Here is a 27,906-nt window from a genome sequence, read left to right on the forward strand (position 1 = left end):
GAATCACTCGGGATGCATTTTCTAGCCCCTCTCCACATCCCCACCCCCAGAAAGTCCCCACCCCACCATCCAACCCTTTCCCTGCTCCCTGACTGCCCCCCGGGACTCCCCTTATCACCATGCAGCTCTAGCCGCTGGCTTCCCCTGGAGCCAAAGTTAAACATGCTGCCAGCACATAGCCCCTCCCCCGTGGCGTGCTGAGGCGGGGAGGGAGGAGGGAGTCTGGCTGCTGGAGGCCCAATGGGAGCAGCTCAACTCGGCCCAGGCGGCCAATTAGCAGTGCCGCACTCTGCATGGGAGGAAAGGGGAGGGGGGGGGAATCCCGGACCTTTTCTACTAAGGGCTTGGCTACACTTGCAGCTGTACAGCGCTGTGAGTTAAACCTGTCTTCATGCAGCTGAGTAGGGAAAGCGCTGCAGTCTGTCCACACTGACAGCTGCCCAGCGCACTGTCATGGCCACATGTGCGGGAATTGCAGCGCTATTGGGAGCGGTGCATTATGGGCAGCTATCCCACAGAGCACCTCTTCCCATTCTGGCGCTGTGGGTTGTGCAAAGAGGGTGTGGGTGCGGGGGATTCTGGGTCCTGTCCCAATGCCCCGTGATGCATTGCTTTGCATCCCAGAAATCCCTTTGTTTCCGTCCACCTTTGGCGCCATCTTTCAATGGTTTCTGTGCAGCGTGATCTTTCTGTGGGAAACGGAGCCAAAACTGCTGAGGCGTATGCTGACGAGTCTCGCCAGCACGTCACATTTGGCTGTCGAATTATTCCTTAAGATCCAAAGTGACAGTGAGGGTGAGGAGTCCGACGATGCTATCGAGCCACGTAACGCGTACAACACGAAATTGCTTGTGGCATTCACGGACATGCTCAGCACCATGGAACACCGCTTTTGGGCTCAGGAAACAAGCACCGAGTGGTGGGATCACATCGTCATGGAAGTCTGGGATGATGAGCAGCGGCTGCAGAACTTTCGGATGAGAAAAGCCATTTTCATGGGACTGTGTGAGGAGCTTGCCCCCACCCTGCGGCGCAAGGACACGAGATTGAGAGCTGCCCTGCCAGTGGAGAAGCGAGTGGCTATTGCAATCTGGAAGCTGGCAACTCCAGACAGCTACCGGTCGGTCGCAAACCAGTTTGGAGTGGGAAAGTCGACCATTGGAATCGTGTTGATGCAAGTTTGCAAGGCCATTAATCGCATCCTTCTCAGAAGAACCATGACTCTGGGTAATGTGTAGGACATAATGGATGGCTTTGCACAAATGGGTTTCCCTAACTGTGAAGGGGCGATAGATGGGATGCACATTCCTATTCTGGCACCACCCCACCTAGCATCCGAGTATGTTAATCGGAAGGGGTATTTCTCTATGGTTCTCCAGGCGCTTGTGGATCACTGTGGGCGTTTCATTAACACAGGCTGGCCCAGAAAGGTGCATGACGCACGCATCTTTTGGAACACTTGGCTGTTCAGGAAGCTGCAGGCTGGGACTTTTTTCCCAGAGCGGAAGATCACAGTAGGGGAAGTTGAAATGCCCATTGTGATCCTTGGAGATCCCGCTTACCCGCTAATGCCATGGCTCATGAAACCCTACACAGGGAGCCTTGACAGCAGCAAGGAATGGTTCAACTACAGGCTGAGCCGGTGCCGAATGACTGTGGAGTGTGCCTTTGGCCGTTTAAAGGGCCGCTGGCGATCTCTGTATGGGAAGCTGGCCGAAAACAGAATCCCCACGGTTATATCCGCGTGCTGTACCCTCCATAATATTTGTGAAGGGAAGGGTGAAAGCTTCACTCAGGCATGGTCCTCCAAGGTTCAACACCTGGAGGCTGAATTTGCACAGCCAGAGGGCACGACTATAATAGGGGCCCAGAGTGGGGCTGCAAGGATTAGGAATGTCTTGAGGGACCAATTTGAGGCTGAGAACCAGCAGTGCCCTGCACGGGAGTGAAGTGCAGTAGTTCCAATCTTTAGGAATCAGTGTTTGCTAAGCAGACTTGCAGTGCCTGTTTATTTCCTGGGCTAAGGAATCTTTTACTCTATGCAATAATAAAGAATGTTTTCAAAGCCAAAAAATCCATTTATTGACAAGAAAATTTATTTATTGAAAAGAAACACAGTTGCTTGGGAATCAGAAAGGGCAAGGGGGTGGAGTGGGGAATGGTACAATCACAGATTCGCGTATGTCCTGTCTGGTGGGCTGTGCAGTGAGTGCTGCACTTCAGGACAGCTATACTGCATGGTGATGGGGGTTGAGTGCAGAGGGTAAGGGTCGTGGTTTTCAGGGCTGGGTGGTGAAGATACTGGTGTTGGAGGCAGCTGGTGGCGTGAAGAACCCGGAAGTTGGATTGGAGGTAACAGTGGGGCACAAGGGAAAGAGTTTTGGGACAAGGGCTGTGGGGGGGGGGGCGTTTGCGTTTGCGGTACTGCTCCTTCTGCATGGCTATAAGCCCCTGGATAGCATCTGCTTGGCGCTCCAGGATGCTGATGAGCCGATCCGTGCTTTGCCGCCGGTGCACGGTGCTTTGCCGCCGGTGCGCTGCATTTTCCTGGCGGATCCTGCTTTCTCTCTCCCTCCAGTTCTGTGCTTTTTCATTCTCTTTAATAGATTGCCGCATCACTTCTTGCACCATGTCTTCTTTGGTTTTTCGTGGTCTCTTCCTGAGTCTTTGCAGTCTCTGAGCAGGCGATAAGAAGGACGGCTGAGGTCTCAAAGTCATTGCAGCTGTATAGGCAAAATGCAACATTTAACAGAGGCAGCATTGTTTATACCAGGCAGAGTAATGATTTCCCCCGCACTTAAGGAGGGCACAAACAGGGTCTACACAATAGCATAATTTTCCCGTCCCAAACCGAGCACACGTATCCCACGGGAGCCTCAAAATGGTGAGTAAGGGGGACTGTGTTTCAGGGCTGTACTGTCCTCTGGGTTTCTGTGCCTTGGGGAGAGCCAACAGCTTCAGGGGGCACCTACACTGAACACTGTCCCAACATTTTCCACGGGAGTTCGTCCTGAATGATATCTCGCTGCTGAGGGTGACCTGGGAAGCAAGGGAGGGTCTTCTACTGCAATGCGGCTTCTGCCCTGGCCCATATGCAGCTTGCCTGTGTGCAGCAATGGTCCCCTCGCGGCACAGTGGCGCGGACACGTTAGCCTGGCTGGGACAAGGACTACGGTGGCTCTCCCGATAAACCTGCGCAAGCGCATTGCACAAGTTCTGGATGAGACATTCGAAGAGATTACCGAGGCCGATTACCGCGATGTGATAAACCACATCAATGCACTATTCCGCATCTAGGCATGCATGCCTAACCCTCCTCTCCCAAAGAGCCCGCACCGAAAAAATTCCTTCCAGCAAAAAAACCCACTTACCGGGAACCTGCTCTTCTGTTTGTCCTCCACCAAGTACCGGCCGCTGCGACTGGCTACCTTCCTCCTGGCTCGAGAAGAGCTCCTGGCTGCATGCCTCCAGGGATTCCAGGGTGTCTCCATCCGCCCCACCACCCTCACTCCCGTTTTCCTCCTCCTCCTCCTCCCACCCCAGCTCTGAAGTGTCCATGGTGGTGCTCGGAGTGGAGGTGGGGTTAACCCCAAGTATCGCATCCAGCTCTTTGTAGAATCGGCAGGTCGTGAGGGGAAGCACCCGAGCGGCCGTTTGCGTTGCGGGCTTTGCGGTAGGCACTCCGCAGCTCCTTCACTTTAATCCTGCACTGCAGGGCGTCCTGGTCATGGCCCTTTCCATCATGTCCTTTGATACCTTCCTGAAGATATCGTAATTCCTATGGCTGGAGCCCAGCTGGACTGGACAACTTCTTCCCTCAAACACTGATGAGGGCCAGCAACAATTGCTCCATGCTGGGGGTCACTTGGCGCATGGAGGCATGGTCACCTGGAAAGATTCACTGATAGCACTCCATGCCACGCCTGGCTGAGCAAACAGGAAGGGGATTTTTAAAATTCCCGGGGAATGTAAAGGGTGGGTCACATGGTTGGTTACCTGAGGCCAGGGCAGTAGAGTTTGAACTGATGACCAGAGTGGCTAGAACAGGCATTGTGGGATACTGCTGAATAATTCTGGAGGCCAGTCACAGCGCATTGGGCGGCCACACTGGCGCCACAGTGCTGCAGCGGCGGCGCAATACACAGTATTCCTCTCGGGGAGGTGGAGTACATGCAGCACTGCAGCCACGGAGATACAGCGCTGTAAGTGCCTTGCCAGTGTGGACGGGGAGTGAGTTACAGCGCTGGGGGAGGCTTTACAGCGCTGTAACTCGCAAGTGTAGCCAAGGCCTAAGGCTCCATGTGCTCAGTGGGGGAGCAGCCGCTCCCCCTGCCCCCCCCCCCCCAGCTATGCTACTGCCTGGGCTGGACTGGAACCGGTGACCTAGAGGCAAATGTCTCTAAAAGCTCATAGCTGATCTCCGGAGCTTCCTGGTAGCTCAGCGGTTCTGCAGGCGACACCTCACCGGTCTCTCTTTAGGAGGAATGGGCATTGCTCATTGCTGAGCAGAAATTCCATCCCTTTGGTCTTACTGAGCCCAGGGGGCATGATTCCCACCATGGTTATAACCTGTTTTGGAAGGATGGAGTGGGGGGAGGGGCATTCCTCATCACCAATGGCAGGACCTGTTTCCCGAGTCCCTGATAACACTGAAGACAATTATCCTGAATGACCCCACGACCGGCTGTGAGCTTCCCCAAAGCAGTGCCTCGCCCCCTCCCCTCGCAGCCTGAGTGCCCCCCCCAGGGCAGCATCTCCCTCCCCCCAGTCTGTGAGCACCCCCAGGGCAGTGCCTGCACCCCCCCAGCTGTGAGCACCCACAGGACAGCACCCCCCAGGATGTGAGTTTCCCCAAAGCAGTACCTCATCCCCCCCCAGGCTGTGTCCCCCCAGGGCAGCATCTCCCTGCCCCCCGGCTGTGAGCGACCCAGGATAGCACCCCCGCAGGATGTGAGCTTCTCCAAAGCAGCGCCTCCCTTCCCAGGCTGCGAGCGTCCCCAGGGCAGCATCCCCGCAGGATGTGTGCGCCTACGCTCCCAGAGCAGCTGTGAGCGCCCCCGGGGCGGTGCCCTCCCAGCTCCGCCCCCCTCTCAGTCCGGGCCGGGGCTCAGACAGTCCCGCACGAATCACCGCCCCTCTCCGCATGGCGCGTTCCAATTGGCTCCTGGCTGCGTCCCTGTGCCTCACTTCCGGCCAATTGGCGATTAGCTCCCCTGCTACTTCCCCATCCAGCCCCGCCCCCGGCCGCGGGGATTGGCTGGCGCGGTCCGTCTCGGGAGGCCATTGGGCCGGGGCCGGGCTGAGGGTCACTGGCCCCGATGGCTTCCTACTTCGAGGAGCACAACTGCGAGCCCGGCGAGCCCGCGGAGCGCGCCCGGGAGAACGTGTTGCTGGAGCTCGCCCGGTGAGGGGGGTGCAGCCCCGGGGGGCGGGGCGCGTGTACCCCGGGGGGTCAGGGAACGTGCCCCCCGGGACGCCCCCCTGCAGGCGCCTGGCCCCGCCCCTGACCGGCTTCTCCCCGCAGGACTCTGTTCAATGGGCAGCAGATCGACCTGGGCTCCGTGGACTTCACCGACTGGGATCAGCGACTGCCCCCGCCGGCCGCCCGCCGGGCCGTGTTGAGCCTCCCCACGGTGCGGGTGACGCCGGACCAGGCAGGTGAGGGAGCCCCTCCCCCCCCGGTCAGGGCCTGGGCAGCTTGGGGGCTCTGCTGGTGCCCCGCCCCATTGCCCCAACCCCCTCCCCGAGGAGTGCCATGGACCCCCTCGCCCTGAATGAGACCAAGGATTGGACCCAGGTGTCCGGCTGACAGAAACGCTTTGCTGCGCCTGCACTCGGGGTCTCTGCTTCCCTTCCCGCGGGGTGGGTCAGTGCCGGACCGTGGCGCTCAGGACGAGGTCCTGGTGCCCGTTTCCACGCAGTCCTGGGGCGTCGGGTCCGGGAGTGGGCGGGATGAGCCTGATGCTTTTCTCTCTCCCCTGCCCGCCGCCCGGTGCTGCTGCCCAGACAAAGGGCTGAAATGCCCCGTGTGCCTGCTGGAGTTCGAGGAGGATGAGGGGGCCAGGAAGATGCCCTGTGAGCATCTCTTCCACTCGGGCTGCATCCTGCCCTGGCTGGGGAAGGTAAGTGCCACTCCTTTCACAAGCCTGCAGGGCCAGCTGTGCTTTCGCTCCCCTGGCTGGGGCTGGCCCCTTTCGAGCTGCTGGCTGTAGCCAGGTCACTGAAAGCAGAAACAATGGGAGGTGACCCTCTGCTGAATTGGCAGCGCCAAGGAGATGCCCAAAAGGTCTGGGGCTGCAGGTGCCAGGGTGGGTGAGGGGACGGTGCGTCAGCGAGATTTCTCTTCTCTCCCCCAGACCAACTCCTGCCCCCTGTGCCGCCACGAGCTGCCCACGGACGACCAGGAGTACGAAGAGTACAAGAAAGACAAGGTGTGGTGCTTGTTACCATGCAGCCCCCTGCAGGGAGCCAGGGGTGGGCAGTGTGGGGTCCCACTGCAGGGGCGGGTGCGCACGGAAAGGCTCCGTTCCTGCCATTAAATGGTTAAAGCCAAGTGGCTGGGGAGCAAAGCATTAGAAAATTGAACGCTGAGCCCAGGAAGGGGGGAGAATTCAGGGCCTGCTGGGCTGGGGTGTAATTCGGGTGGGGTAGTGCCAGTTTTCCCCATCCCTGGTAGCTCTGCCGGTGCCCCTCCCTGCTGACCCGCAGCCCCCCGCCATTCCAGCCCGGAACTGAGCCTGCCTGGCCGGCCATGGGTATGTTTGTCACAGGGCACCCAATGCCTGGGGAAGAGGCTGGAGGTGGCAGCCCAGGGACTCGTCTGGCTGCACTGGATGATGATGGTGTGGGGGTCGGGCCCAAAGCGCGATTGTAATTGCAGTGAAATGCTGCTAAAGCCCGATACTTAGCACCCTGTCTGGCCGTGGGCCCCAGCAGACTGCCCAGCGAGGGAGGGGAACGTGGTGGGTACCAGGGCCTCCTGCTGCCCGTGCTGGGGGGGGGCGATGTGTTAGGTGGGGCAGGTGATGCTCGCCTTTACCACTGCCTGCCCTGGTATGTTTCAGGTGCGGAGGCAGCAGCGTGAGCACCGTCTGGAGTACCTGCATGGGGCCATGTACACGTGACCGGGGGGGCCCACCTTGGGCCCTGCCTGCCTGGGGCATTGGATGCCCTCTCTGGGTGGGGGGCTCTCAGGGTCAGTGGGGGTGACCCATCAGGGTGGGTACATTCCAGAGCTGGGTCCACAGGGAGTGTCCCGACATGGATGGGGCCCCTCCTTTGCTGACCAGCCCCAGCATCGCCATGGAACAGCCCTGGGTGTCTCCCCCACTTCGCTGTGGGATCACCACAGGGGCAGGAGTAACTGACTAACCCCCACCCCCTGTCCAGCCATCTCCCCAGGCTGATTAAAGCTGTTTTTCTCTGACTCAGAGTGTTTATGGGACATAACTGGGGAGTGAAAGGGGCTGGGGGTTGTGTGGTTTCAGAGGGGTGAGGGCCTGGGGTATGGAACCATCTCTGTGGGGGAGCCAGGGAATGGGAGGGGGGAATGACTGTGCTGGGGTAGAGGAAGGCCAGGAGGGTGGGTCTGTCTTTCATTCCCATGCAGGTGGGTGCTGGATCCTGCCCTGGGCCCTAAGCCTTGGCCCCTGCAAGAGTCCCCACAGCCAGCTGGCTGCCTGGAACATGCCTGGGGGCGGAACTCCCTCCCCACTCAGAGGGGCATGCCCCCAATTGCTGTCCCAGGGCCCCTGGCTCTAGCTCCCCCAGTGGTGGGGTGATAGCAGGCCAGCCTGGGGCAGGCCCTCCCTGCTGTTCAGAGGGAGATCACAGCATGTTGCTGGTGCCAGGAGGGGGGTGGGGGTGGCGGTGGGGTGTCCCCTGAAGTGAATGGGGCTCCTCCTTTGCTGTTCAGCCCCAGTGTTCCTTGCTCCCTACCAGCACCGAGCTCAGAACAGCTGGGGCTGGGAGGGCCAGGGGATTTGGGCTGTTTCCCCATAATCTGTGTTTAATGGGGCTGCTGGTGTGACAACCCTCCCCAGTTAGGGGGAGCTGGAGCCCAGCTGGGCCCAGGGGACCCTCTCTTGGATTCAGCTACCGCCCACCCCCAGCTTGATGGAAAAGGGATTTGGGCAACGTTGTCCCTGGTGTGGCCCAGGACTCTCTGCTCACCCCCAGGCAAGATCACCCAGCTGGGGGGCAGTGGGAGAATCCTGGCCTCCAGTGGGGTTATGCTCCCCAGCAATGGAAGCCCAGCTGAGGGAGGCAGGGAGGGCACGGCCATGAAGGATGAAAAGCTGGTGGGTGCCCCCTGCTCCGGCCCAGCTCAGTAACCAGCCAGCTGCAGCAAACCACCCCACTTACACGAGAGGGCTTGCCCCTGGGGCCTGCAGGGGGCAGCCACCTGCCACAGGGGCTCCGAGGTGTCATGAGCAAGGGGGGAACCAGGCCCTGGCCGGCCGTGCCCAAGGCTGGCCAGTGGGCAGCACAGCCCTGCCAACCCCAGGCAGGTATGCATGGCTCCTCCGCAGGGAGCTCCCCAGTGACCAGACAGCACACCCTGCTCCAATACAAGTCTCTTTATACACCTTAGAGATATAAAAAGTACTAAAAATACCAATCCGGTTTACCCAAAGAAACCGGCTCAGAAGGATGGGGATCGAGGCCTCTACCCCCTGCCACGTCATCCCCCATCCCACTGCCAAGACCTCCCCCAGGACTGGGAGAGGAAGGAGAGGGGTTAACGGGTGGGGGAAAAAAGACCCTCCCTCTGAAGGTCAGACACGTTCGAACAGCCCTGTGCATCCCCCCCACTTTGCTATGGGGTTACCCCAAATCCTTCCTGAATGGGGCAGGGGCTTGAGCAAGGGAACCTGTGCAGAGGGCTCCCGCCCAGGAGAGGCTGCCCCGACTGCATGAGCAGTCGCGCCCTGCAGCCAGCTCCGGTCTCCTTTCCCTGAGCAGCTGCTGCCGGCAGGGGTCTGATCTGCAGAGGGAGTGAGGGCCTGCGGGAGCCAGCCCGGGTAGGAGAAGGCTGTCGGCCCCACCCGAGGGTGCCCTTTGGCCATCGATGCAGCAGCTAGGCTGGCCAGCAGGGAGGTCTGCTGGGCTCAGCCCTGCTGTGGGGGGCAGCCCCAATACTGTGTTTTCCTTTAAAAAATGTTTTTTGGTACAAAATCAAAGAGGGGGGGAGGGGAGCCCCTGCTCAGATCATGGCGATGCTCTCAGGGGTGCAGTTGAGGTGGGTGGAGGTGCTGCTGCCACCGGGCGACTTGCAGCCCCGGCTGCTGGCCCGCTGCAGCGCCGTCACCAGGGTGTCGGTGGAGACGGCCCCGAAGTCGTAGGCGAAGGTGCCATAGAAGACCAGCATGTCGATGACGAAGACCCACTCGCAGATGGCCGCCAGGTGTTGCAGCAGGGGGCTCTCATGGATGAAGAAGACACCGCCTAGGGGCTGGCTAAGGAAAGGCACCCACTGGGGGTGGCCTCAGCAGAGGGTGGAGTCACAGAGACCCTGCACACTGACTTGGAGTCCTGCCCCTCCTCCCCAAACCATGGGGAGAAGGGGCACCAGCTTCACTCATTCCCCTTCCCCTGGGGACTGACTCCAGGCACCACCCCCATACTCCCACTGCAGGAGGAGGGGAGGGGAGGGGAGGCATGCCAGAAGCCCCCTGGGCCAGCTCACACCTAGCATGACCCTTATGAACCTTCTCTGCCCCCAAGCCTGGCCACCCTCGAGCTCACTACCCCGCCCCAGCCTGTCCACAGGAGGTGTCCATGGGGAGGGGGATGTGACTCTAGCCTCAGGCAAATGGGTATCTTTAACCCTGTGCTGCCTGCAGGGTGGCACACACAGCCCCTGATCACTAGTGCTAGAGGCTGTGGGTACAGGTGGGGCCTGGGGCAGGGGACCTTGCCATGTATCATCAGTACAGCAGGAGAGGGCCAGCCCCTGGCATGCTGGGGGCACACTGGCACCAGGGAGGTCAGCCAGGCAGAGCTGTAGAGGGCACCATATGCCACAGCCCTTCCCAGTGTCTGTGCTAGGCCATCCCGTTTGAGGCGCAGAGAGGAGCTGCTAGTTTATAGCCCCTTCAGCAGCAGACGTGGCCCCAGGTGATGCTCCTGCCCTGCAGTAGGGAAGAGCCTGATGTTCTGCTCCAGCCCTGGGAACTACCCTGCTCTCTGAGGACACAGGGGGACATCGGGCCCAGGGATCAAACCTGGGGCAGCTGCGTTAGCTCAGAGCTGGCAGCTGGCTCCCTGGTGCGGCCTGCAGGACAGAGCCCTGCAGTTACCTAGGTGACGTTCATGGATGTCGAGTGGGGGTTAGTGCCCCGTGCCTTCTGGGCAGCAAGGGGGCCAGGCAGGTGGCTGGGAACCCGCAGCCAGAAGGATACTGAGGACGAGGGCGATTAAGGCCACGCCGGTGAGCGAGACGCGGAGGTGCGCCATCCAGCCGTCCAGGGCGCTGATGGCAGTGTGGTAGGTGAGGATGCACTGGAGGCAGACGAAGAGCAGCCCAGCCGGGAAGGCGATGCCTGCCCCGATGTAGTGCAGGGACTTGGCGTTGTCCACCTGGGGCAGAGGGAGGGACAGCAATGAGCCTGGGCCATTCCTGCCCCTCAGGCCCCTCCTTTCCCCCTCCCAGTTCAGCCTGGCTGATCTCACACCACAGGGGCCCTGCACAATCCCCCCCATCCCAGGCTTGCTTCTTCTGTACCCCAGTAGCTCCTCCCATTCTGCGCTGCTTCCCTATCACCCCACATGCCCCAGACATGCCCTGCTCCACAGCTGCCAAGCCCCTTCCTCTCTTCTCACCCAGCCCTTCTGGGGAGCTAGCATCTGCCCCCTCCTCCCCCCATGGCCAGACAGGCAGCAGCCTCCCCCAGCAAAGGGACATCACAGCTAGCTTAGGGTACGGGGGATAGAGGCTGAGGGTGCCAGGGCAGGAGAAGAGCCTGGCCCCTGCCAGGTGCTGGCCCAAGCAGGGTGGCTCCTGCCCAGCCCACCTGGAAGTTGCCAACCACGACGAGGCCGGCAGCGTTGGTGCAGCCCGCGACAAGCGCCGTCGTGTTGACCCAGGAGCGGTGGCTCTGCTCAATCAGCTGCCCGTAGCGCAGGAAGCAGATCAGCACCACTGCCGAGAGACAGACTGTTAGCAGGGCTGGGGGCTACCTCCCCCCACACCCAGAGGACCCCAGCCACACCAGGAACCATGGGGCACTCCCCCTCTGGGACGCCAGCTGCATGGCTGGGCCGTGGCTCTGACGTGAGATGTGTGGGGCTAGAGAAGCGGGCTGGGAACCATCAGCTCCACCTCACGGCCAGCTGTGGGAGGTGCCCCCAAGCCAGCTGTGCTCACAAACCCAGCCCCAGCAACAAGCCCTCACAGACCCCAGGGCCATTAACGCCACTGAAACGAGGCACCTGGGGATGGCTCCTGGGAGACTGCACCCCGTATTCTTCAGAGCGAGGAGCATTCCGGCCCAATTCTGATAGACTGTATGCCAGATAAGGCATGGGAGGGGTCATTGGAAAGGTTCTGCTTCACTGAATATGATTATCCTACTTGTGTGCATGGATCATTTCTGTATCTGAATTGCGAAATATTGACTGTGTAGCTGTATTACAAATGTGTTTACACTTGGGGAACGCCCACTAGGGCAGTGGTTTTCAAACTTTTTTTCTGGGCACCCAGTTAAAGAAAATTGTTGATGCCCGCAACCCAACAGAGCTGGGGATGAGGGATTTGGGGTGTGGGAAGGGCTCAGGGCTGGGGCAAGGGGTTGGGGTGCAGGAGGTGGCCCTGGGCTGAGGGTGCAGGCTCTGGGGTGGGGCCATGGACAAGGGGCTTGGGGTGCAGGAAGGGGCTCCAGGTTTGGGGGGGCTCAGGGCTAGGCAGGGGATTGGGGCACGGGATTACCTCAGGCAGCGTCAGGTCAGCGGTGCAGCAGGGGTGCTAAGGCAGGCTTCCTGCCTGTCCTGGCACTGCGGACCATGCTGCACCCCGGAAGTGGCCAGCAACAGGTCCAGCTCCTAAGCAGAGGTGCACAAGCGGCTCCATATAGCTCTCGCTCACAGGCACCCCCCCCCCCAAGCTCCCATTGGCCGGGAGTGCAGAGCCAGTGCTTGGGGCGGGGGCAGAAGGCAGAGCCCTGTGGCTTCCCCCACCTAGGAGCTGGACCTGCTGGCCGCTTTCAGGGCACAGCTCGGTGTCAGAACAGGTAGGGACTAGTCTACCTTAGCCAGGCAGCACCACTGATGGGACTTTTAACAGTACTGGGTCGCGACCCGCAGTTTGAAAATCACTCGTCTAGATGGCTGGCTGGGAAGGGCCCATTCAAATTAATGAATCATTAAGGAGAACAATAGGCCTTAGAAGGTGCTTATTCCCCACCTGAGGGTCTTCCTGAGGATGCTACAAATGGCCTCTGAGCAATGGCTGCTGTGGCACTACAGGGATAGGTCACCTGGTGCTGGACTCCATCTTGGAATCCCAGAGTTTTCCCACTGAAAGGCGTGGGAGCCAACCTTGGAGACAAAGGGTTCCCACCATATGCAAAAGCTATTTAAGGCAGGGGAGTGACATCATCAGGGTTCTTCGCTGACTTCCCCCAAGAGACTCTTGGAAACACCCAAGGACCAAAGACTGAACTGGGGGAAGTGCTGGACACAGGCTAGAGGGACTTTTAAGCTGTAAGCAAGTGCAGCTGGCCCCTTAAGGATCTCTGCAGCCTGCCTGAGCCATCAACTGGGGTGAGAAGTTGCTACTCATATCCAATCTCTTTAGTATATTAAGCTTAGTTTGCATGTTTTGTTTGTTTGCTAGGTAATGTGCTTTGATCTGTTTGCTATCCCTTATAATCACTTAACATCTATCTTTTGTAGTTAATAAACTTGTTTTTGCTTTATCTAAAACCAGTGTGGGGGAGTCCTAACTTGGGGCAGAAAACTGTTGCATATCCTTCTCCACATTGAGGGAGGGGGCGATTTCATGAGCTTACGCTGTACAGTTCTCTGTGCCATGCAAGATGGTATAATTTGGGGTTTACACTCTCGAGTGGGCTGTGCACTTGAGCAGCTGGGCAGTTCCTTAGCTGTAGGCTCCCCCTGCAGAGCTGATCACAGCATATGTATGAACATAAGAACAGCCATACTGGATCAGACCAAATGTCCATCTAGCCCAGTGTCCTGTCTGCCGACAGCGGCCAATCCTAGGTTCCCCACAGGGAATGAACAGAACAGGGAATCATCAAGTGATCCATCCAGTGATGAGCTGCCAAAATATTAACAACAGGTTCCCTCCTCTTCACCCCATGAGGGGGTTGTGCCCCCCCCCGGGACTCCTGCCCCATCCAACCCCCCACGTACCTTGACGCCCCCCCACCCGGGACCCCTGCCCTATCCACCCCCCTTCCCTGTCCCCTGACTGCCCCCTGCCGCCCCATCCAACCCCTCCTCTCATTCCTGATGGCCCCCCAGGACCCCTGCCCCATCCAACCACCCCTTCTCTCTGTCCCCGACTGCCCCCCACAGCCCCATCCAACCCCTGCTCCTTCCTGACTACCCCCCCCAGAATCCCTGCCCCATCCAACCACCCCGTCTCTCTGTCCCCTGACTGCCCCTGGAACCCCTGCCCCTGACTGCCCCCCCACCACCCCATCCAACCCCTGCTCCTTCCCGACTGCCCCCCTGAGACCCTTGCCCCCATTAAGTTCCCTGCCCTCTGACCACCCCAACCCCTATCCACCCCCCCAACAACCCCTCGAACTCCCCTGCTCTCTTCCAACACCTCCTCCCTGCCCCCTTACTGCACTGCCTAGAGCCGCTCGTCCGGTCCGGGCCTGGGCCGGAGCCGCTTGGCCGGGACTGGGGCCGGCACCGCGGGGCCCAAGTTGAGCTGGGGCGGGGCCCAAGTTGAGCTGGGCCGGAGCCGCTCGGCCAGGACCGCGGGGCCCAAGCCAAGCTGAGCCGGGCCCAAGCTGCTCAGCCGTGGCCGGTGTCGCGGGGCCCAAGCCGAGCAGGGCCAGGCCGGAGTCGCTCGGGGCCAGCACCGCTGGGGCTGGAGTCGGGGGCACTCGGCCGTGGCCAGGACCAGGCTGGGGCGCGCGCCTCTCTAGAGCCCTCCTTGCGCGTCCCCACCCCAGTTTACCTGCCTGCTGCTTGTTTCAGGCTTCCCGCGAACATCTGATTCACGGGAAGCAGGGGAGGAGGAGGAGAAGGGGGGCGGAGTGTTCAGGGCGGGAAGGAGGAAGCGAGCTGGGGCCGGGGACAGGATGGACAGCTGCTGAAGCTTTTGTTAAATTTAAAAGCCCTGGAACAACCAGTTCTAAAAGGGTTTCTAAATTTAACAACCGGTTCCTGCGAACTGGTGGGAACCGGCTCCAGCTCACCACTGGATCCATCCCCTCTCACTCATTCCCAGCTTCTGGCAAACAGGACACCATCCCTGCCCATCCTGCCTAATAGCCATTGATGGACCTATTCCTCCATGAACTTATCTAGCTCTTTTTTGAACCCTGTTATAGTCTTGGCCTTCACAACATCCTCTGGCAAGGAGTTCCACAGGTTGACTGTGTGTTGTGTGAAAAAATACTCCTTTTTGTTTGTTTTAAACCTACTGCCTATTTTCATTTGGTGACCTCTCATTCTTGTGTTATGAGGAGTAAATAACACTTCCTTCTTTACTTTCTCCACACCGGTCATGATTTTATAGACCTCTGTCATATCCCCCCTTGGCCACCTCTTTTCCAAGCTGAAAAGTCCCAGTCTTATTAATCTCTCCTCATACAGAAGCCGTTCCTTACCCCTAATCATTTTTGTTGCCCTTTTCTGAACCTTTTCCAATTCCAATATATCTTTTTTGAGATGGGGCAACCTGCACACAGTATTTAAGATGCGAGTATACCATGGATTTATATAGAGGCAATATGATATTTTCTGTCTTATTATCTGTCCCTCTCTTAATGATTCCCAACATTGTTAGCTTCTTTGACTGCCGCTGCACATTGAGTGATGTTTTCAGGGAACTATCTGCAATGAGTCCAACATGGGTAGTGGGTAAACCCCTGGCTTGGGGAGGCTAGCCCCCCAGTCCTGCCCCTTCTGTGCCCACCAGAACCCAGCCCCCACTCGGAGCACCACACCGTCGGGCCCGACCCCTGGCTGGCATGCCCCCCCAGCCTCTGAAGGCACCTCCCAGCAGAAGTGCTGGCCCCAGCACTGGGTGGGCAGACAGCTCGGCTGGGGTGGGCCCAGGCCCAGGGCCGAGTGGGCCCCAGCCTGCCTGCCGCAGGGAACAGTAGGCAGAGTGGGGCATGGGGGTGGAGCACGGGCCAGGGGACATCAGGCTATTTGCCCTTCCAATGCCTCCGATACCCGCCACTCATGGACTCCAAGATCTCTTGCTTGAGTGGTAACAGCTAATTTAGACCCCATCATTTTATATGTATAGTTGGGATGTTTTCCAATGTGCATTACTTTGCATTTATCAACATTGAATTTCATCTGCCATTTTGTTGCCCAGTCACCAAGTTTTGCGAGATTCTCTTCTCAGTCTGCTTTGGACTTAACTATCTTGAGTAGTTCTACAAATTTCACCACCTCACTGTTTACCCCCCTTACCCAGCTGCTGAACATCTGGAAGTGTCCCTACCTGTATGTGTGCTGGAGCCTGGGAAAGGGCTTGACAGGCTGGTCACAGCAGTACTAGGTAAAGGGAGCCCAGGCTGGTGGGTCAGGGGTACCCCAGTTCCAGGTGGCACCCCACAGGGAACCCATCACACCCCCACTGTGCGTATTAATAGTGACTGACGAGAAAACCCCCCACCCTCCCCCAATGGAAGGCCCCCAGAGCTCGAGGGGCTGCCTGAGTGCTGGAGCCTGTGGCAGGGGCATGCGGGGAGCCAGTGGAAAGCCTGCAGATGTTGACTGCACCAGGGGAAGCTGTTCAGTCCCTTGCCATCTCATCTCTGAATCTGGGGGGTCTATTAAATCAACGGGTTATTTTCACCCCCACCAGCTCGCTAGTGTGCAACCTGCATGGAGTGTCCACCACAGTGACTGGGGAGCTGGGTTCACACCTCTAGGGATGACAAAGCAGAGGGGAAAGTGTCTGGTAGTTAAGAACTTGGGGAGGCTCAGGGGGACCAGCAGGGCAGTTGGGATCACCATAAAAGGTGTAGCCAGGCCCATGAAAGCCAAGGTAAGACCTTTATACTTATGGGCTGGCTCCTGGGGTGAGGGCTCTGAGCCACAGTAACTTCTGAGGCCACAGGATTGGCAGTGACAGACCCACTCCCTGGGCCGGGGGATCCTGTGATGAGGTGGGGGGGGGGGAAAGAGTTTCTTGTCTTTTTCCGCTGGTTTTCATGCAGAGGGGGTGGGACACAGTTTCCCTGGGTGTTACTGGTTTAACGAGGCGAGGGGAGAGGGAGTTTGTTGTTACAGAGGACCAGCCATGGAACTTGGGACCCCAGCCGCTGGCCTGGAGAATGGAGACCCCAGCGACTGGTAACCCGGAGGCCCAGCTCAGGAGTCACAGCCGGCTCTGGCCAGTGGGAGGACAATGGGCTATAAAGAGAGGACGCCAGTGACTGACCAGCCGGTTCCAGCCAGAGAACAGAAGAGAGGAGAGGAGGCCCAGGTGACCCTGTTTACCTGGATAGAAGACAGTGGACAGAGGCAGGACTTGGGGCCGGTGATCTCAGATGCCCAGCTGGGAAGCAGGGGGGCTTGGGGCTGGAGGGGGGAACAGGCAGAGCCCACCTGGATGCAGAGGAGACTTGGATGTGCTGGGCTGAGGGAGGCCAGGCCTGAGGCCCTGAGAGTTTCCTATGCTGTGTTCAGCCGCTCAAGAAACCCTCCTATTCTATGCTGGCTGAGAGTCACTCCGGTCTAGAGAACAGGGTTGCATTATTCCCTCTGTGAGTGGAGGCCTTGGGGGTCCAGAGTGAGGGGGCCCACAGCGAGAGACAGGCATGCAAAGGCTCAGAGAGTGGGCATGACCTGTGCGTCTGTGACAACGTCCTCAGCATATCCCACAAGCATAACATTTTTAAACAGTTTCCAGCACTTCTGTTGCAAAGAACGCCTTCCACCCACCACTAAGCCGCCCTGGGAAGGGAGCAGCCCGCTCCATGCCCTGGTGGGGATCTGCTGCCTGCCCAGTGGGGAGGTCGGGCCCCAGTCCAATGCAGAAGCAGCGCTGGGGACAGAACAGCAATGGGTCCCCTCTACTGAGCCAGATCAGCAAATGCAGTCCCAGATCCGGCCCCACAGCAGGGAGGCTGAGCCTGGTGCGGGCTATGTGGCCAGCAGGCCAAGGCAGTCACAGGAGAGGGGCCCTCTGCACAGAGCGGCTCCTCAGTGGGCCAGGTGGGGTGGACACTTACCCATGAAAGCCCCGATGTTCCCAATAAGGCTGAAGAGGCAGCTCTCTGGGGGATATGTGCCACACTTACTGCAGGGCAAGGAGAAAGCAGTCAGCAAAGCCAGGACATGATCGGAGCAGCACATGCCTCCCCCTGGTGGGCATGGAAAGGGGGTGGGTGTGACCCCCATCCAGCACCCCTCTGGGCCGGGTCACCTGCCTGGCTCCTGGCAGCTGTGCCCTCGCGTGCCTCCTGGGCATGGTGACACCTTGGCACCCCAATATTCACCACTGTCATATAATTATTCTGTTTTGCACAAAGTGTGCCTTGTGAGGGATCTAAGTCTTGATCTGCTCAACAGTAATATCTCGTTGGACTGTATGCGCTACCGGCGTATGTGAAGTTTGGCTATGTATGGGCTATGGAAACATGTTGTGAGGTTGAAAACACCCACAAGCAGCCTTTCAGGTACAACTGTAAAAAGGCCAAACAATGTTAATGGCTTACTGAGGAATTGCACAAGCACCAGGATTACCCCAGGAACTGCGTGCAACAGAAACCCCTCAGAGATAGCACTGCACAATGGGAACGGTCTGACCCAGGTCACAGCAAAAGAGCTTTCCCGCAAGTGTGGGGGAAGATCTAAAAGAGGGGCAATGACAATGTGAGGGGGCCTCACTCTCCCGACAACACCACACCTGGAAACACCTGACAAATAAAGACTGAATGGGGGGGGGAAGTGATGGTCCCAGGTTAAGGGATTTTTAGCCTGTGTATTAAAGCCGGGGAAAGCCAAGCTGCAAAGCCAAGAATCTGCCAGCCTGTTTATCACTCAGGGTGAGAATTTGCTAATTCATATCCTAGCTATCTAGTGTGTTAAGCTCAGTTTGTGGTTTGGTTTATTTGCTAGGTAACCTGCTTTGATCTGTTTGCTGTCACTTACAATCTATCTATAATTCATATACTTATTTTAAAATTTTAATCTAAACACGTGTGTGTTTGACTAAGATGCCTGGGGAAAAATCTCAGCTTGGTTACCACAAGTGTGCATGGTCCTCTTCACATTGAGGGAGCGGCGGACCAGGTATTAAACCCATATACTGGCCAGATTTGAGCAGGGCAGGACGGTACTGCTCTGGGGGCCTAGGCTGAGAAGCTGGTGGTCAGAGAGCCTGCATGTGACTGCACCTGTGTGAATGCTGGTGAAAGTGCAGGCTTGGAGGGCTTTGCAGCTTGTCACGGCAGCACAGTGTGAGAGGAAGCCCAGGCTGGTGGGTCAGAGGCTCAGTGGTACCCCAGCCCCAGGCGGGACCCTGGGGGAACCTGTCACACATGGCACATATTGCGCCAGGCCCTGGGTCCCCCAAGGTGTGCTGCTCCCCTATCCCCTTCGTGACTCGCCCTCCACCATGCCACACATGCTGCACGTGACTTGGCGTGATGCAATGCCACAGCTCAGCAGGAGCAGCGCCAGGGTTTTTGCCACCCTAGGCGGCAGCGCTCCTCCTCCGAGCATTTGGCGGTGGGGGTCCTTCCGCTCCAAGTCTTCGGGGCACTTCGGCAGCAAGTCCCAAGTGAAGGACCCGCCGCCGCATTTCTGCTGAAGACCCGGAGCGGAAGGACCCCCCACCGCCGAATTTCCGCCAAGGGCGGCAAAATGCTGCCCCCCAAATCCTGCTGCCCTAGGCAACCGCCTAGGGCCGCCTAGTGGAAGTTCCGGCCCTGCAGCTCAGGGGTGAGCTGGCTGGTTTGCACTGCTGCCCCCAGCAGGGTGGGATCAGGCCTGTGGGTGCCCACCTGGGCCCCCCGGCTGTGGGTTGAGTGGCCCACAGCATCATCTCCCTGTGCAGCTTGGCCATGGCTCATTCCAGCACATGCTGCCAGAGGGCTCTGGGCAACTGGCACTTCCGGAGAGCCCAGCAAACAGCCACCATGGCACCCCTGTCCCCAGCCCTGAGTGATACATGGAGGGGGGGGAAGTGGGCGGCAAGAGGAGACTGACAGGCAGCCATCAAGGCTGCGGCTGCCCTGGGGTGAGGGAGCTGTGAAGCTCTCTCACTTAGGGCAGAGGGTGCAGCTCCTCTGGCCTCATGTAAACTCCTCGGAGTGGGATACTGCCCCTAGCGTGATGGACCCCAGGTACCACTCACACCAACCCCCGCTTCAGCCTCACCTGATCAGAGGCACATCTTCCAAGGTGCAGCAGCTTTTGGGGTAGCCATGCTTGGCAGGGCTGGAGGAGCATGACTCGTTGTAGGACCTGAAATCAATTGGTAAGTGGGGGGTGGGGGATGAAAGGGGCCAGAACAGCATGGGGGGAGGGGGGAGTTAGGAACGGACATGGGGGCCAGGAGCAACTAACCTCTGCCCTACTGCTTCCCAGAGCAGTGGTATAGTCCGTATTACCCACCCCTGGGCACGGTGCCCTCCATAGGCAGGGGAGACCATAGGGGCTCCTCTCCCTGTCCTGGGGGCCTGGAGACATGGCCCCACCTCCTTCAAGCTGCCCAGAAGCCCTGGCACCCTCCCCTGGCAGCACAGAGGGACTGCTTCCCCCACCATGGGCCTTTCTAACATGGCTGCCACCAGGCCCCACGCACTAGGCAGGCAGGGGAAGGTTATAGCCAGGCAGCTGGTGCTCTGGACCATCCTGCTCTCCCCATCCCAGGGGCAGCACTCCGGATCCAGGCCAAGGAGCTGGACTGGAGCACGGGGGCTGGCCTCAGAGCCTGACCGTACTGGTTAGATTAGGTACTACAATTGGCTAGGGCAAGGAAGGAAGCGGGTGGGGCTGCAGCACCTGGCAGGGGCTGCCCATGCACTGCCAGCCACGGGGGCTGCTGCTCACCAGTTCTCGACGGGACACACGTGGTGGTTCATCACTGCCATGGCGTACCTGCAAGAAGCAGAGCCAAGGTCACCATACCTGAACTAGCGAGGGGAATTAATGCACCTACCCGGCCTCCTGTCCCATAGGAGCCTTCTCACCTCCCCAGCCTCTGGAGCAGGGGAGCCCAACTTAAGAACCCCTGGAGAGGCATCCAGTGTCCACAGCCGAGCCCTGGGTAATGGTGCCATCTCCAGACAGGTGCCCTGAAGAGTCTGGGGGATGCTGGGAATGGACACAGCACTGGGAAGGCCAGCTCACCGGCGCTGAGAGACCTGTCAGTGTCATCCACACCCCCTCACCCAGCCCACCTGGGGGTACATGACACAGGCCCTGCCCATTGTGCCACGCAGGCCAAATACCCAGCTACCTCTGCCCCCTAGCACCACCACTCTCACCCCTGCAAACCCCTCCAGGGACACGAGCCAGTGCCCTGTCCAGCCCAGGGAGCCGCTCAGCTCACGCTTTGCTGGGGGAACTAAACGGCTCCATTCTTTGGTCTTGTTGCAGCGCCAGCAGCCAGGGGCTCCGTAGTCAATGCCGCATGCAGGGCTCTGCTCTGAAGAGCAACCGGCCACAGCACTGGGGGGCTCAGTCTTTGTCCCCCGAGTAAGTCTCCATCAAGCAGCCTTGGGTCACAGGCGCAGAGACAAATTTCTCCTAACCTCTGCAAACGCTGGGATCTTCCCTCACTGGCTTCCGCCCTGCATGGTGACGGGGCGCACAGAGGTCTCCAAACGACTCAGCCCCTCGCTGCCCGATGCTGCCCAAGGAGCAGCCCCTGCCATGGGTGGTATCTCCACAGGGTTAAGGGAAATTACTGGGGGGGCATTGGGCTCAGCAGGACCCCCCCCAAAATCCTCCCTTCAGGGAGCAGAACAGCACTAGAACGGGGATTGGGATCTGCTTGGCTTTGCAGCACACCTGATACCAGGGCACATGCCCCAGGACGTTTCAGAGCACGGCCATCCCTGAGCTGGGGAAGTGGAAGTCTTGTGAGTCGGCTTCCCCTGCCACTCCCAGGTGTCTCACCTTCGGAAAGACCAAGTGTGTGTGTGTGTGTGTGTGTGTGGGGGGGGGTTGGAAAGTTACCAGCAATTCTGAGAGGTCCCCAACTTTCTCCATAGCTCCCCTTCCCCCAGCAGCACGATGGCTCGGATCAGCCTGGTATCTGGGCCGCTGGTGAAGCGACGCACACTCGGCCCGGGGAGCTGAGCCAAGCAGCAGCCAGGGCAACATGAAGGAATGTGCCCTTCGTCCTGCCACGCTTGGCTGTTTAGCTTCAACAGCCACCTTTGGTGCCAGCGCAGGGACAAGCCAGTCTCCCTGGGCTCCAGCCAGTCACCACAGGCCTGCGCCAAGAACATCCACGCTCACAGCCCAGATCCCACCGCCCCAACCCCAGGGAAGAACCGTCTTGTGGGAGAGATCGGCTCCCCGGTGCAGAAGGGTGGAACAGCCCATTTGTTGCCCTGGGTGAGGGGGCACTGCCCCAGCTGCCCATCATGCTAGAGCAAAGAGCACCGCGGTGGTGGCAGGAAGGGGCTGCTCCTGGGGCCTGGGGGCACCGGCTCAGAGCCGTGATCCAGGCTGGCAGTGGGCATGCAGGCCAGGGGCTATTCCGTGGGGAGCAGGGCTGGGGGGGCCAGATTTGGGGCAGTTTGAAGGCACTGCAGTGTCACCGCCATGACTCCTTGCGGAGCCCAGACTCCTGCATTGGCAAGGCTGGGGCACTACGGTTTGATAGCCTGGCCCAAGAGAGCACAAGAAAGGCCTGGGAACTGGCAGGGGAGGGGCAGCTGAGCTCCCAGCCTGCGACCCTCCTCCCCACTCTGTCACTACCCCTACCCCTCCCTGAGGGGGGCGCGTGCGGGGCCGCAGGGGTGAAGGGCTGAGCCTTGTGTCCACGCTGCTGGGGGCAGCCAGGCCCGGCTCATTCCCGGTGCATGCGGAGGCTTGCGCTCCTTGCCCAGGACCCTGTATGGTCAAAGGTCACCTGACAGGCAAAGACAGGGGCAAACTGCTCTGAGGAGCCTCCAGCCACCTTTGACCCCTCCCCCACCTGGTGCAGAGCTGCCCCCAGCACAGCCCCCTCCCCAATACCTCCTTATACTGGGGGAGCAGATGGGGTTGACCTCAATGGCCTGGCCTGACACCGCATCTGCCAGCTCCCCTGGCCGAGGGCCCTGCCTCCGCCCCGCTCTCACCAGGCCCTGCTTCCCATCAGGGTCCTGAGTCCTCACCTCCACTTACAGTCAGTGAGAGCGGCTGGTGCTGAGCCCTGGCAGGGCCCCCCCGACCCCTGCGCCCTTCTGAGCTCCTGCCACTCCAGACTGGGCCAAACTGGCACAGCCTCCCCACTCCCTGCAACTTCCGAGTGGCTCCAGGACAGCGTGTATGTGTGTGGGGGGGAGGGGGCTTTTGCCAACCCCAGGAGCAGCTGGGGGTGAGATACAAGGGGCTCTGAGCTACCCTCTGTGTAACTGCACAAGCCCGCGGTCACCATCTATAACGAGTTTCCACCTCCCTGCCTTTAACCAAGTGTCACTTCACTGCCAAGGTCCCAGGCCAGGGCTGGAGCCATCAGCAACAACTGCTGGCTGCTCTAAGCACCCAGCGTGCGCAAAAGCCTCCCAGGGGCAGTGATGGGGTCCCGGAAGGCTGCCCGGCTGGCCAGCCTGCCCCAGCGGGCTCTGTGGAGACCTCATGGGGCAGCGGGCCCTGCAGGTGAGGCAGCAGCTGGATCCAGGGGATTACGCCTAGGTTAGCACTCTGCATCTGAATTCCCATCTGTTTCATGGGCAGCTTTGCAAGGCCACTCCCCTCAATCCTGGCACCGGCAGCCCTCAGGGACTCCCCTCCTGCAGAGGTGCACTCAGCCCAACATGGTTTGGGGTGACCCTGGCTCTGCCCATGTGGATGAGGACAAGGGTCCCCCCAGTGGCTGGAGCCTGGTACTGCAGGGTAAGTTAGGGACACACTGGGGCTCTCTCAGAGATGAGGACAAGGGCGGCTATTGTCAAGGCAGCCGTGCTGAGGACTGTGGGAGACATGCCAACCGCACCTTGGGGAGGATTAGGAGAGGGACCCCACCCAGCTCCACTAGCATCTAGGTCTGCCTGAAAACACACTGGCCAGTAGCTCACCCCCCCACCCCACCCCCAGTGAGGGGAAGTGCCAGAGGGCTGTAGCCGCGGGAGCACTGAACTGCGCCCCTTAGGAGCGGCCGTCAGTGGACCCTTTGCTGGTCCTGGGTTGGAACACAGCCCTCGAACCACTCAACCTGCAGGCAGGAAGTCCCGTTCTGGGCTCGTAAGGCCAGTCCTGAAGCCAAACTCAGCAGATACCATGGGTCAGACACAAGAATGCTGAGCCCTGTAGTGACCACCATTTACCTGGTGCAAAGGGGATCCAGTTAACCCTCCCCCACAGGCTCCCGTGTCAGACACAGGCCAAGGGGCTACAGCAAGGGGAATGCACTGAAGTGCAAGCGGCAGGATGTTGGCCAGGCCCACAGGTAGCTATGGCTCCCAGCTCATGGAGCCTGGCGACTGAGGATTCATCACACAGCTTATGCCAGTTTGATGCCCTGATCACAGAGGGGCAGGGCTCAGAGAGGACCCAGAGGTGCCCCCAGCACTGGAATAGTGGTATCTGCACCTCCCAAAGTAATTGCTCCCAATCCCACCCCGCCTTTCCATTTTCCCCACCCCATCACAATGCAAACCTCAGTGCTCACTCCGTGACCCACCCCCCACACCAGCACCCCAGACAGCTGCCACCCTGGAGCCCGAGCTGGGCTGGGGACAAAAAGAGGGGGGGGCAGAACTGGAGTGAATCCAAGACTCAAGTAAAACATGGTGGCAACAATCAGTTCACAGAATAGGAGGCTACTAAAGGGAGGGGTTGTTAGCCCACAGAGAGGCGGGAACCTGTCCTTCACTGGATTCAAAGTCACCTGGTTTGGGGCTTAGACTGTCAGAGGAAGCAGCCCATGGACTAGCCACCCAATCTCATGGCTATTGGAGCACCCTGTTCATTAGCCAGATCCCAGCCCCTGTTGGTTAGCCAGCACCCTCCCCACATCACTACACAAACCAGAGCAAAGTGGCTGCTTACACGATCCATATCCCAGTGATGGAGAAGGTGGACAGGCTAATGGGGAGGATGATCCAGGCTGTCATTAGTGAGTCCAGATACGGAACATGTGTGTGTGGGGGGGGACTCGGAGATGAGGAGGGAAGGGAAGGGAAGGGAGAAGGGGGGGGACGGATGGGCACCAGCTACAATCCAAGGCCTCCACTCGGAACCATCAGAAGGCACCTGCCTGGAAAAGAGAGAAAGAGAGAGGTGCCAATGTCAACCAACAGCAGCCAGACCTACTGTTATACCAAGGGGGGAGGGGGCGGGGGAAGAGGTGGTGTCAGGTCACCACTACCTTGGAGCCCCTCAGGTTGGGACTGTTTTCCTCTTTAACAGCCACATCCCTTGGACAGCAGGTGTCCATCATCCCACCCACCGACCCAGGAGTCCCCAGGCCCACCCCCTGGCTCTAGCCAATGTATAGACCACCTCTGCTCTCCCACCAAATCCCTGGTAGCACTACAAAGCCCTCTCCCACTCACCCCTGACCTTGCAGCCAGGGCACAATGCGAGTCAATGCTGGGACATATGGCAAGTGTCAGAGGATGGCAGCAGGCAGTTCTTCATGACCATGCTTCCATCGGGGCAGGGAGACCCTCTTGGGCATAGGGCAGCTGCAGATTCTTCCAGCCCACCCTCCTCCTGTGCCCCTGGGCAGCCAGCTCCTGGGTGCTCCCCCGCTTTGTGCTACAGCTGCATTACCACATACTGATACAACACCCCCCCTCCCGCTGACACAGCCCCACTGCCACTAAGCCACACCCCCACCTCAAAGCTACAGGCACCCCCACCACCCTTCTCTTTCCAGCTCCTTGTGCACTTCCAACCAAGGAAGCAGGACATTCACTTCTCCTTCATGCTGCTGGATTCGAAGCCAAGGGCCCAGCTTGGCAGCCATCCCTGGCCCTGTTGCTTAGCACCCTCCCCATGCACTGATCCAGGGGCTCAAGGACACAGACTTTCTGGCACTCGCTCCTTCCTTGCGTGGGACTTGGGCTAGCTAGGCAGCCCTGGAGAACAAAGCTCTCCCCATAGCAGGGGGTGAAGAGACAAGGCCTCTCTCTCCCCATCCCCCTGGCCTGGAGGGACCCCGCCTAGCAGTAAGATTAGAATTCAGCTTCCATGGCCCAGCCAGTGCCTGGACGCTTTCCGATCGGCTGCCACGAGGGGACGGCGATTTACCTGACCAGACAGGCCCTGGCAGCCCCTGGGGCCACACACCTAAAGGCTTCGCGTCCCAGCCAAGTATCAGGGTTACGGGCTGGGCTCGGGACAGGGACAGCAACATTCTATTCATCCCGCACCTCCGGGCCGCCGCCAGCGCTGGATCCCCGCGGGTTTCCCGGGTCATTCCGGCAAAGCCGGCCCCGGCCCCCGCTGCCGGGTTCCCGGGGGTGGTGCAGCAGGGACCCTGCAGCGCTGCCAGCTCTGGGGCCGCGGTGGGCGGGGTGGGTCCCAGCTTCTCCACCCAGGGTCTTGCAGCGCCCGCGCCCACCCAGTGTCCCCGGAGCGAGGTCGGACAGACGGGAGCCCGCACCGCCCTCGCTCGCGAGCTCACAAACCCGGGGGCCAGTGTGGGGGGGGGACCCAGATGTGTGGAGGGACCCGGGTCTCTGGGGGAACAGATCCGGGTCTGGGGGGGAGGGGGCCGGGCACGTTCCCACCGATGGGGGCGGGGGGTCTCTTACCCGCTCCCCGCCACAGCCTCCCGTCCCGGCCCCAGCGCGCCAGGGTTGCCAGCTCCACACGGACCTTTAACAGGCCAGGCCGGCCCCGCCCCCGCGCAGCTGACCGCGGCGCGCAAGGCCCGACGGGAGCTGTCGTTTCCGAGCCACCCCAGTGCAGGACTACAACTCCCGCCATGCAGCGCGAAGCGACCGCAACCGGGACAATAGAGCGGAGGGGGCTGGGGCGGAGCTCTATCGGACGGGGCGGGGCTTCTACGACGGCTTCTCAGGGATCCCTCAGAAGGGGCGGGGTTTGACGTTTGAATGATGGGGGGGTCAGGCTGGACTGACCCATCTCTGAGATGGGGAGGGGGAGTCAATGTTTCCCCTCCCTCGGGAATTCCTGTGTTGCAGGTTCGAGTCCTGTCCTCGGCACAGGTCGGGGGGGGCACAATACGGGGGGTCCTGCCACAGGTCCAAGTCCTGAATTAGGGGTCCCAGCTCAGGGTCTAAATCCTGGCTCTAGGCTGAGTCCAGGCCTTGGGGGGTCTGAGGTCAGGAGCCTGGGCTGCAGCCAGGGGGATGTTCGTATCCCATGCGGATTCAGGAAAAGGAGGAGCAGATATTACCACGGAGCAGGTGGGAGCTGCACAGGACTGGTGCCCCTGGCCCTGCCATGCACTCTGGGGTGCCTTGCTCGCATTGTGCACCATCCTTAAGACCCTGCTTACTGCTGGCTCCCCTCCGCCCTGATGGATCCAACCATCCCCAGACAAACAGCCTGGCAGTGGATCATCCTAGAACACAGTTGCCAACTTTCCCGCAGTAACTAAGCACCTTGACTTTCACAATAAGCCCAAAATCAAGCTAGTCCCATCCAGACAAGGCCAAAACAAGCCAATCCCTAAGAAGCCCAACACTCCATGTGACTAGATCCCCCCGGCGCACCTCTGACTCTCTCCCGCCCTGGACCCTGCTTGCCCCCCTCTTTGCTGGGAGCTAATAAAACAAAAGAAGGAACTACAACAAGCTACAAGCTCCAAACTAGCCAACAAGCAACTCACAAGCCAATTAAGCCAAAAACAAGCCCAATTTCTGCGTTTTTTCCGCAGGTTTGGCATGTCTAGCCCAGAAGCTTTCCGCCTCCAGGAGAGGCTGGAAATGATCCACCCAACCTCAGTGCTGCCCCGTGCCACCAGCTCCGTGTGGGTGAGATCTTCTGGCCATGCTGGCAGTGACGCCTCTCCCTGCCAAGTGCTGGGGTCAGGGGTCTTCCCCCATCCCGCCAGCCATGTAAATCAGATGATGAGGGAGTGGATCAGGCCCCATCCCCCACCACACAATCCCTCTTCAGCCACAATCTTATGGGTGTCAGGGGGGCACCAGTTGCTTTCGGGCCTTCCCTAGGGTCTGGAGAAGCCTGCAGCCTGTGACTCACCCTCTCTGCCCTCCAGGACCCTGCCAGCGCTGACCCCAGGTTTCCAAGCAGAGGCGGGTTAAGCTTTTGTGGGGCCCTGGACCAAAGCAAGTGGGGTCCCCTCCCCCACATTCTCCTGCCGGGGAAATGAGGTTGGGATGTGGGGGCTTCCCCTGCTCCCCGGCAGGAGCGCTGGGTGGGCAGGCGGAGTGAGTCAGGGCACGGGATTGCCCATTTTTTGTCCCCCCCCCAATTGGCCAGGGTCCCTGGGCACGGGCCCCATTGGCCCAGTGACTAATCTGCCACTGCCTCCAAGCCAGCAGCCACAACTGCATTGTCGATTCCCCACATCACCCTTAGAGCCCCAACATCCCAGACAGCGGGAAGGGGGCTAATCTCGGCTCTGGAGTTACA

At 59.7% G+C, this 27,906-nt stretch overlaps 2 protein-coding genes across 4 annotated transcripts; one reads left to right on the forward strand and one right to left on the reverse strand.

Moving 5' to 3' along the window:
• The first annotated feature begins 5,269 nt into the window (after positions 1-5,269).
• On the forward strand, positions 5,270-7,426 carry RNF181 (ring finger protein 181). The gene is made up of 5 exons (XM_054018317.1): positions 5,270-5,404; positions 5,525-5,658; positions 6,007-6,122; positions 6,357-6,431; positions 7,065-7,426. Exons 1-5 carry the CDS (start codon positions 5,319-5,321, stop codon positions 7,122-7,124), a joined length of 471 nt encoding a protein of 156 aa, XP_053874292.1. The 5' UTR covers positions 5,270-5,318; the 3' UTR covers positions 7,125-7,426.
• A 1,138-nt stretch (positions 7,427-8,564) lies between these two features.
• TMEM150A (transmembrane protein 150A) lies at positions 8,565-26,180 on the reverse strand. 3 transcript variants are annotated; one of them, XM_054019851.1, is made up of 8 exons: positions 26,097-26,180; positions 24,385-24,592; positions 20,227-20,274; positions 19,552-19,638; positions 17,400-17,467; positions 11,016-11,143; positions 10,404-10,581; positions 8,565-9,447 (listed from the first exon to the last, which is right to left on the reverse strand). In XM_054019851.1, the coding sequence occupies exons 2-8, from the start codon at positions 24,447-24,449 to the stop codon at positions 9,206-9,208; spliced, it is 816 nt and encodes a 271-aa protein (XP_053875826.1). In that variant the 5' UTR covers positions 24,450-24,592; positions 26,097-26,180; the 3' UTR covers positions 8,565-9,205. The 3 variants fall into 3 exon arrangements, with proteins under 3 accessions (XP_053875826.1, XP_053875827.1, XP_053875828.1); XM_054019852.1 differs by lacking the exon at positions 26,097-26,180 and adding an exon at positions 25,713-25,799; XM_054019853.1 differs by lacking the exon at positions 19,552-19,638.
• Positions 26,181-27,906: the final 1,726 nt, after the last annotated feature.

Source organism: Malaclemys terrapin, chromosome 2, assembly GCF_027887155.1.
Source record: "Malaclemys terrapin pileata isolate rMalTer1 chromosome 2, rMalTer1.hap1, whole genome shotgun sequence".
NCBI lineage: Eukaryota > Metazoa > Chordata > Testudines > Emydidae > Malaclemys > Malaclemys terrapin.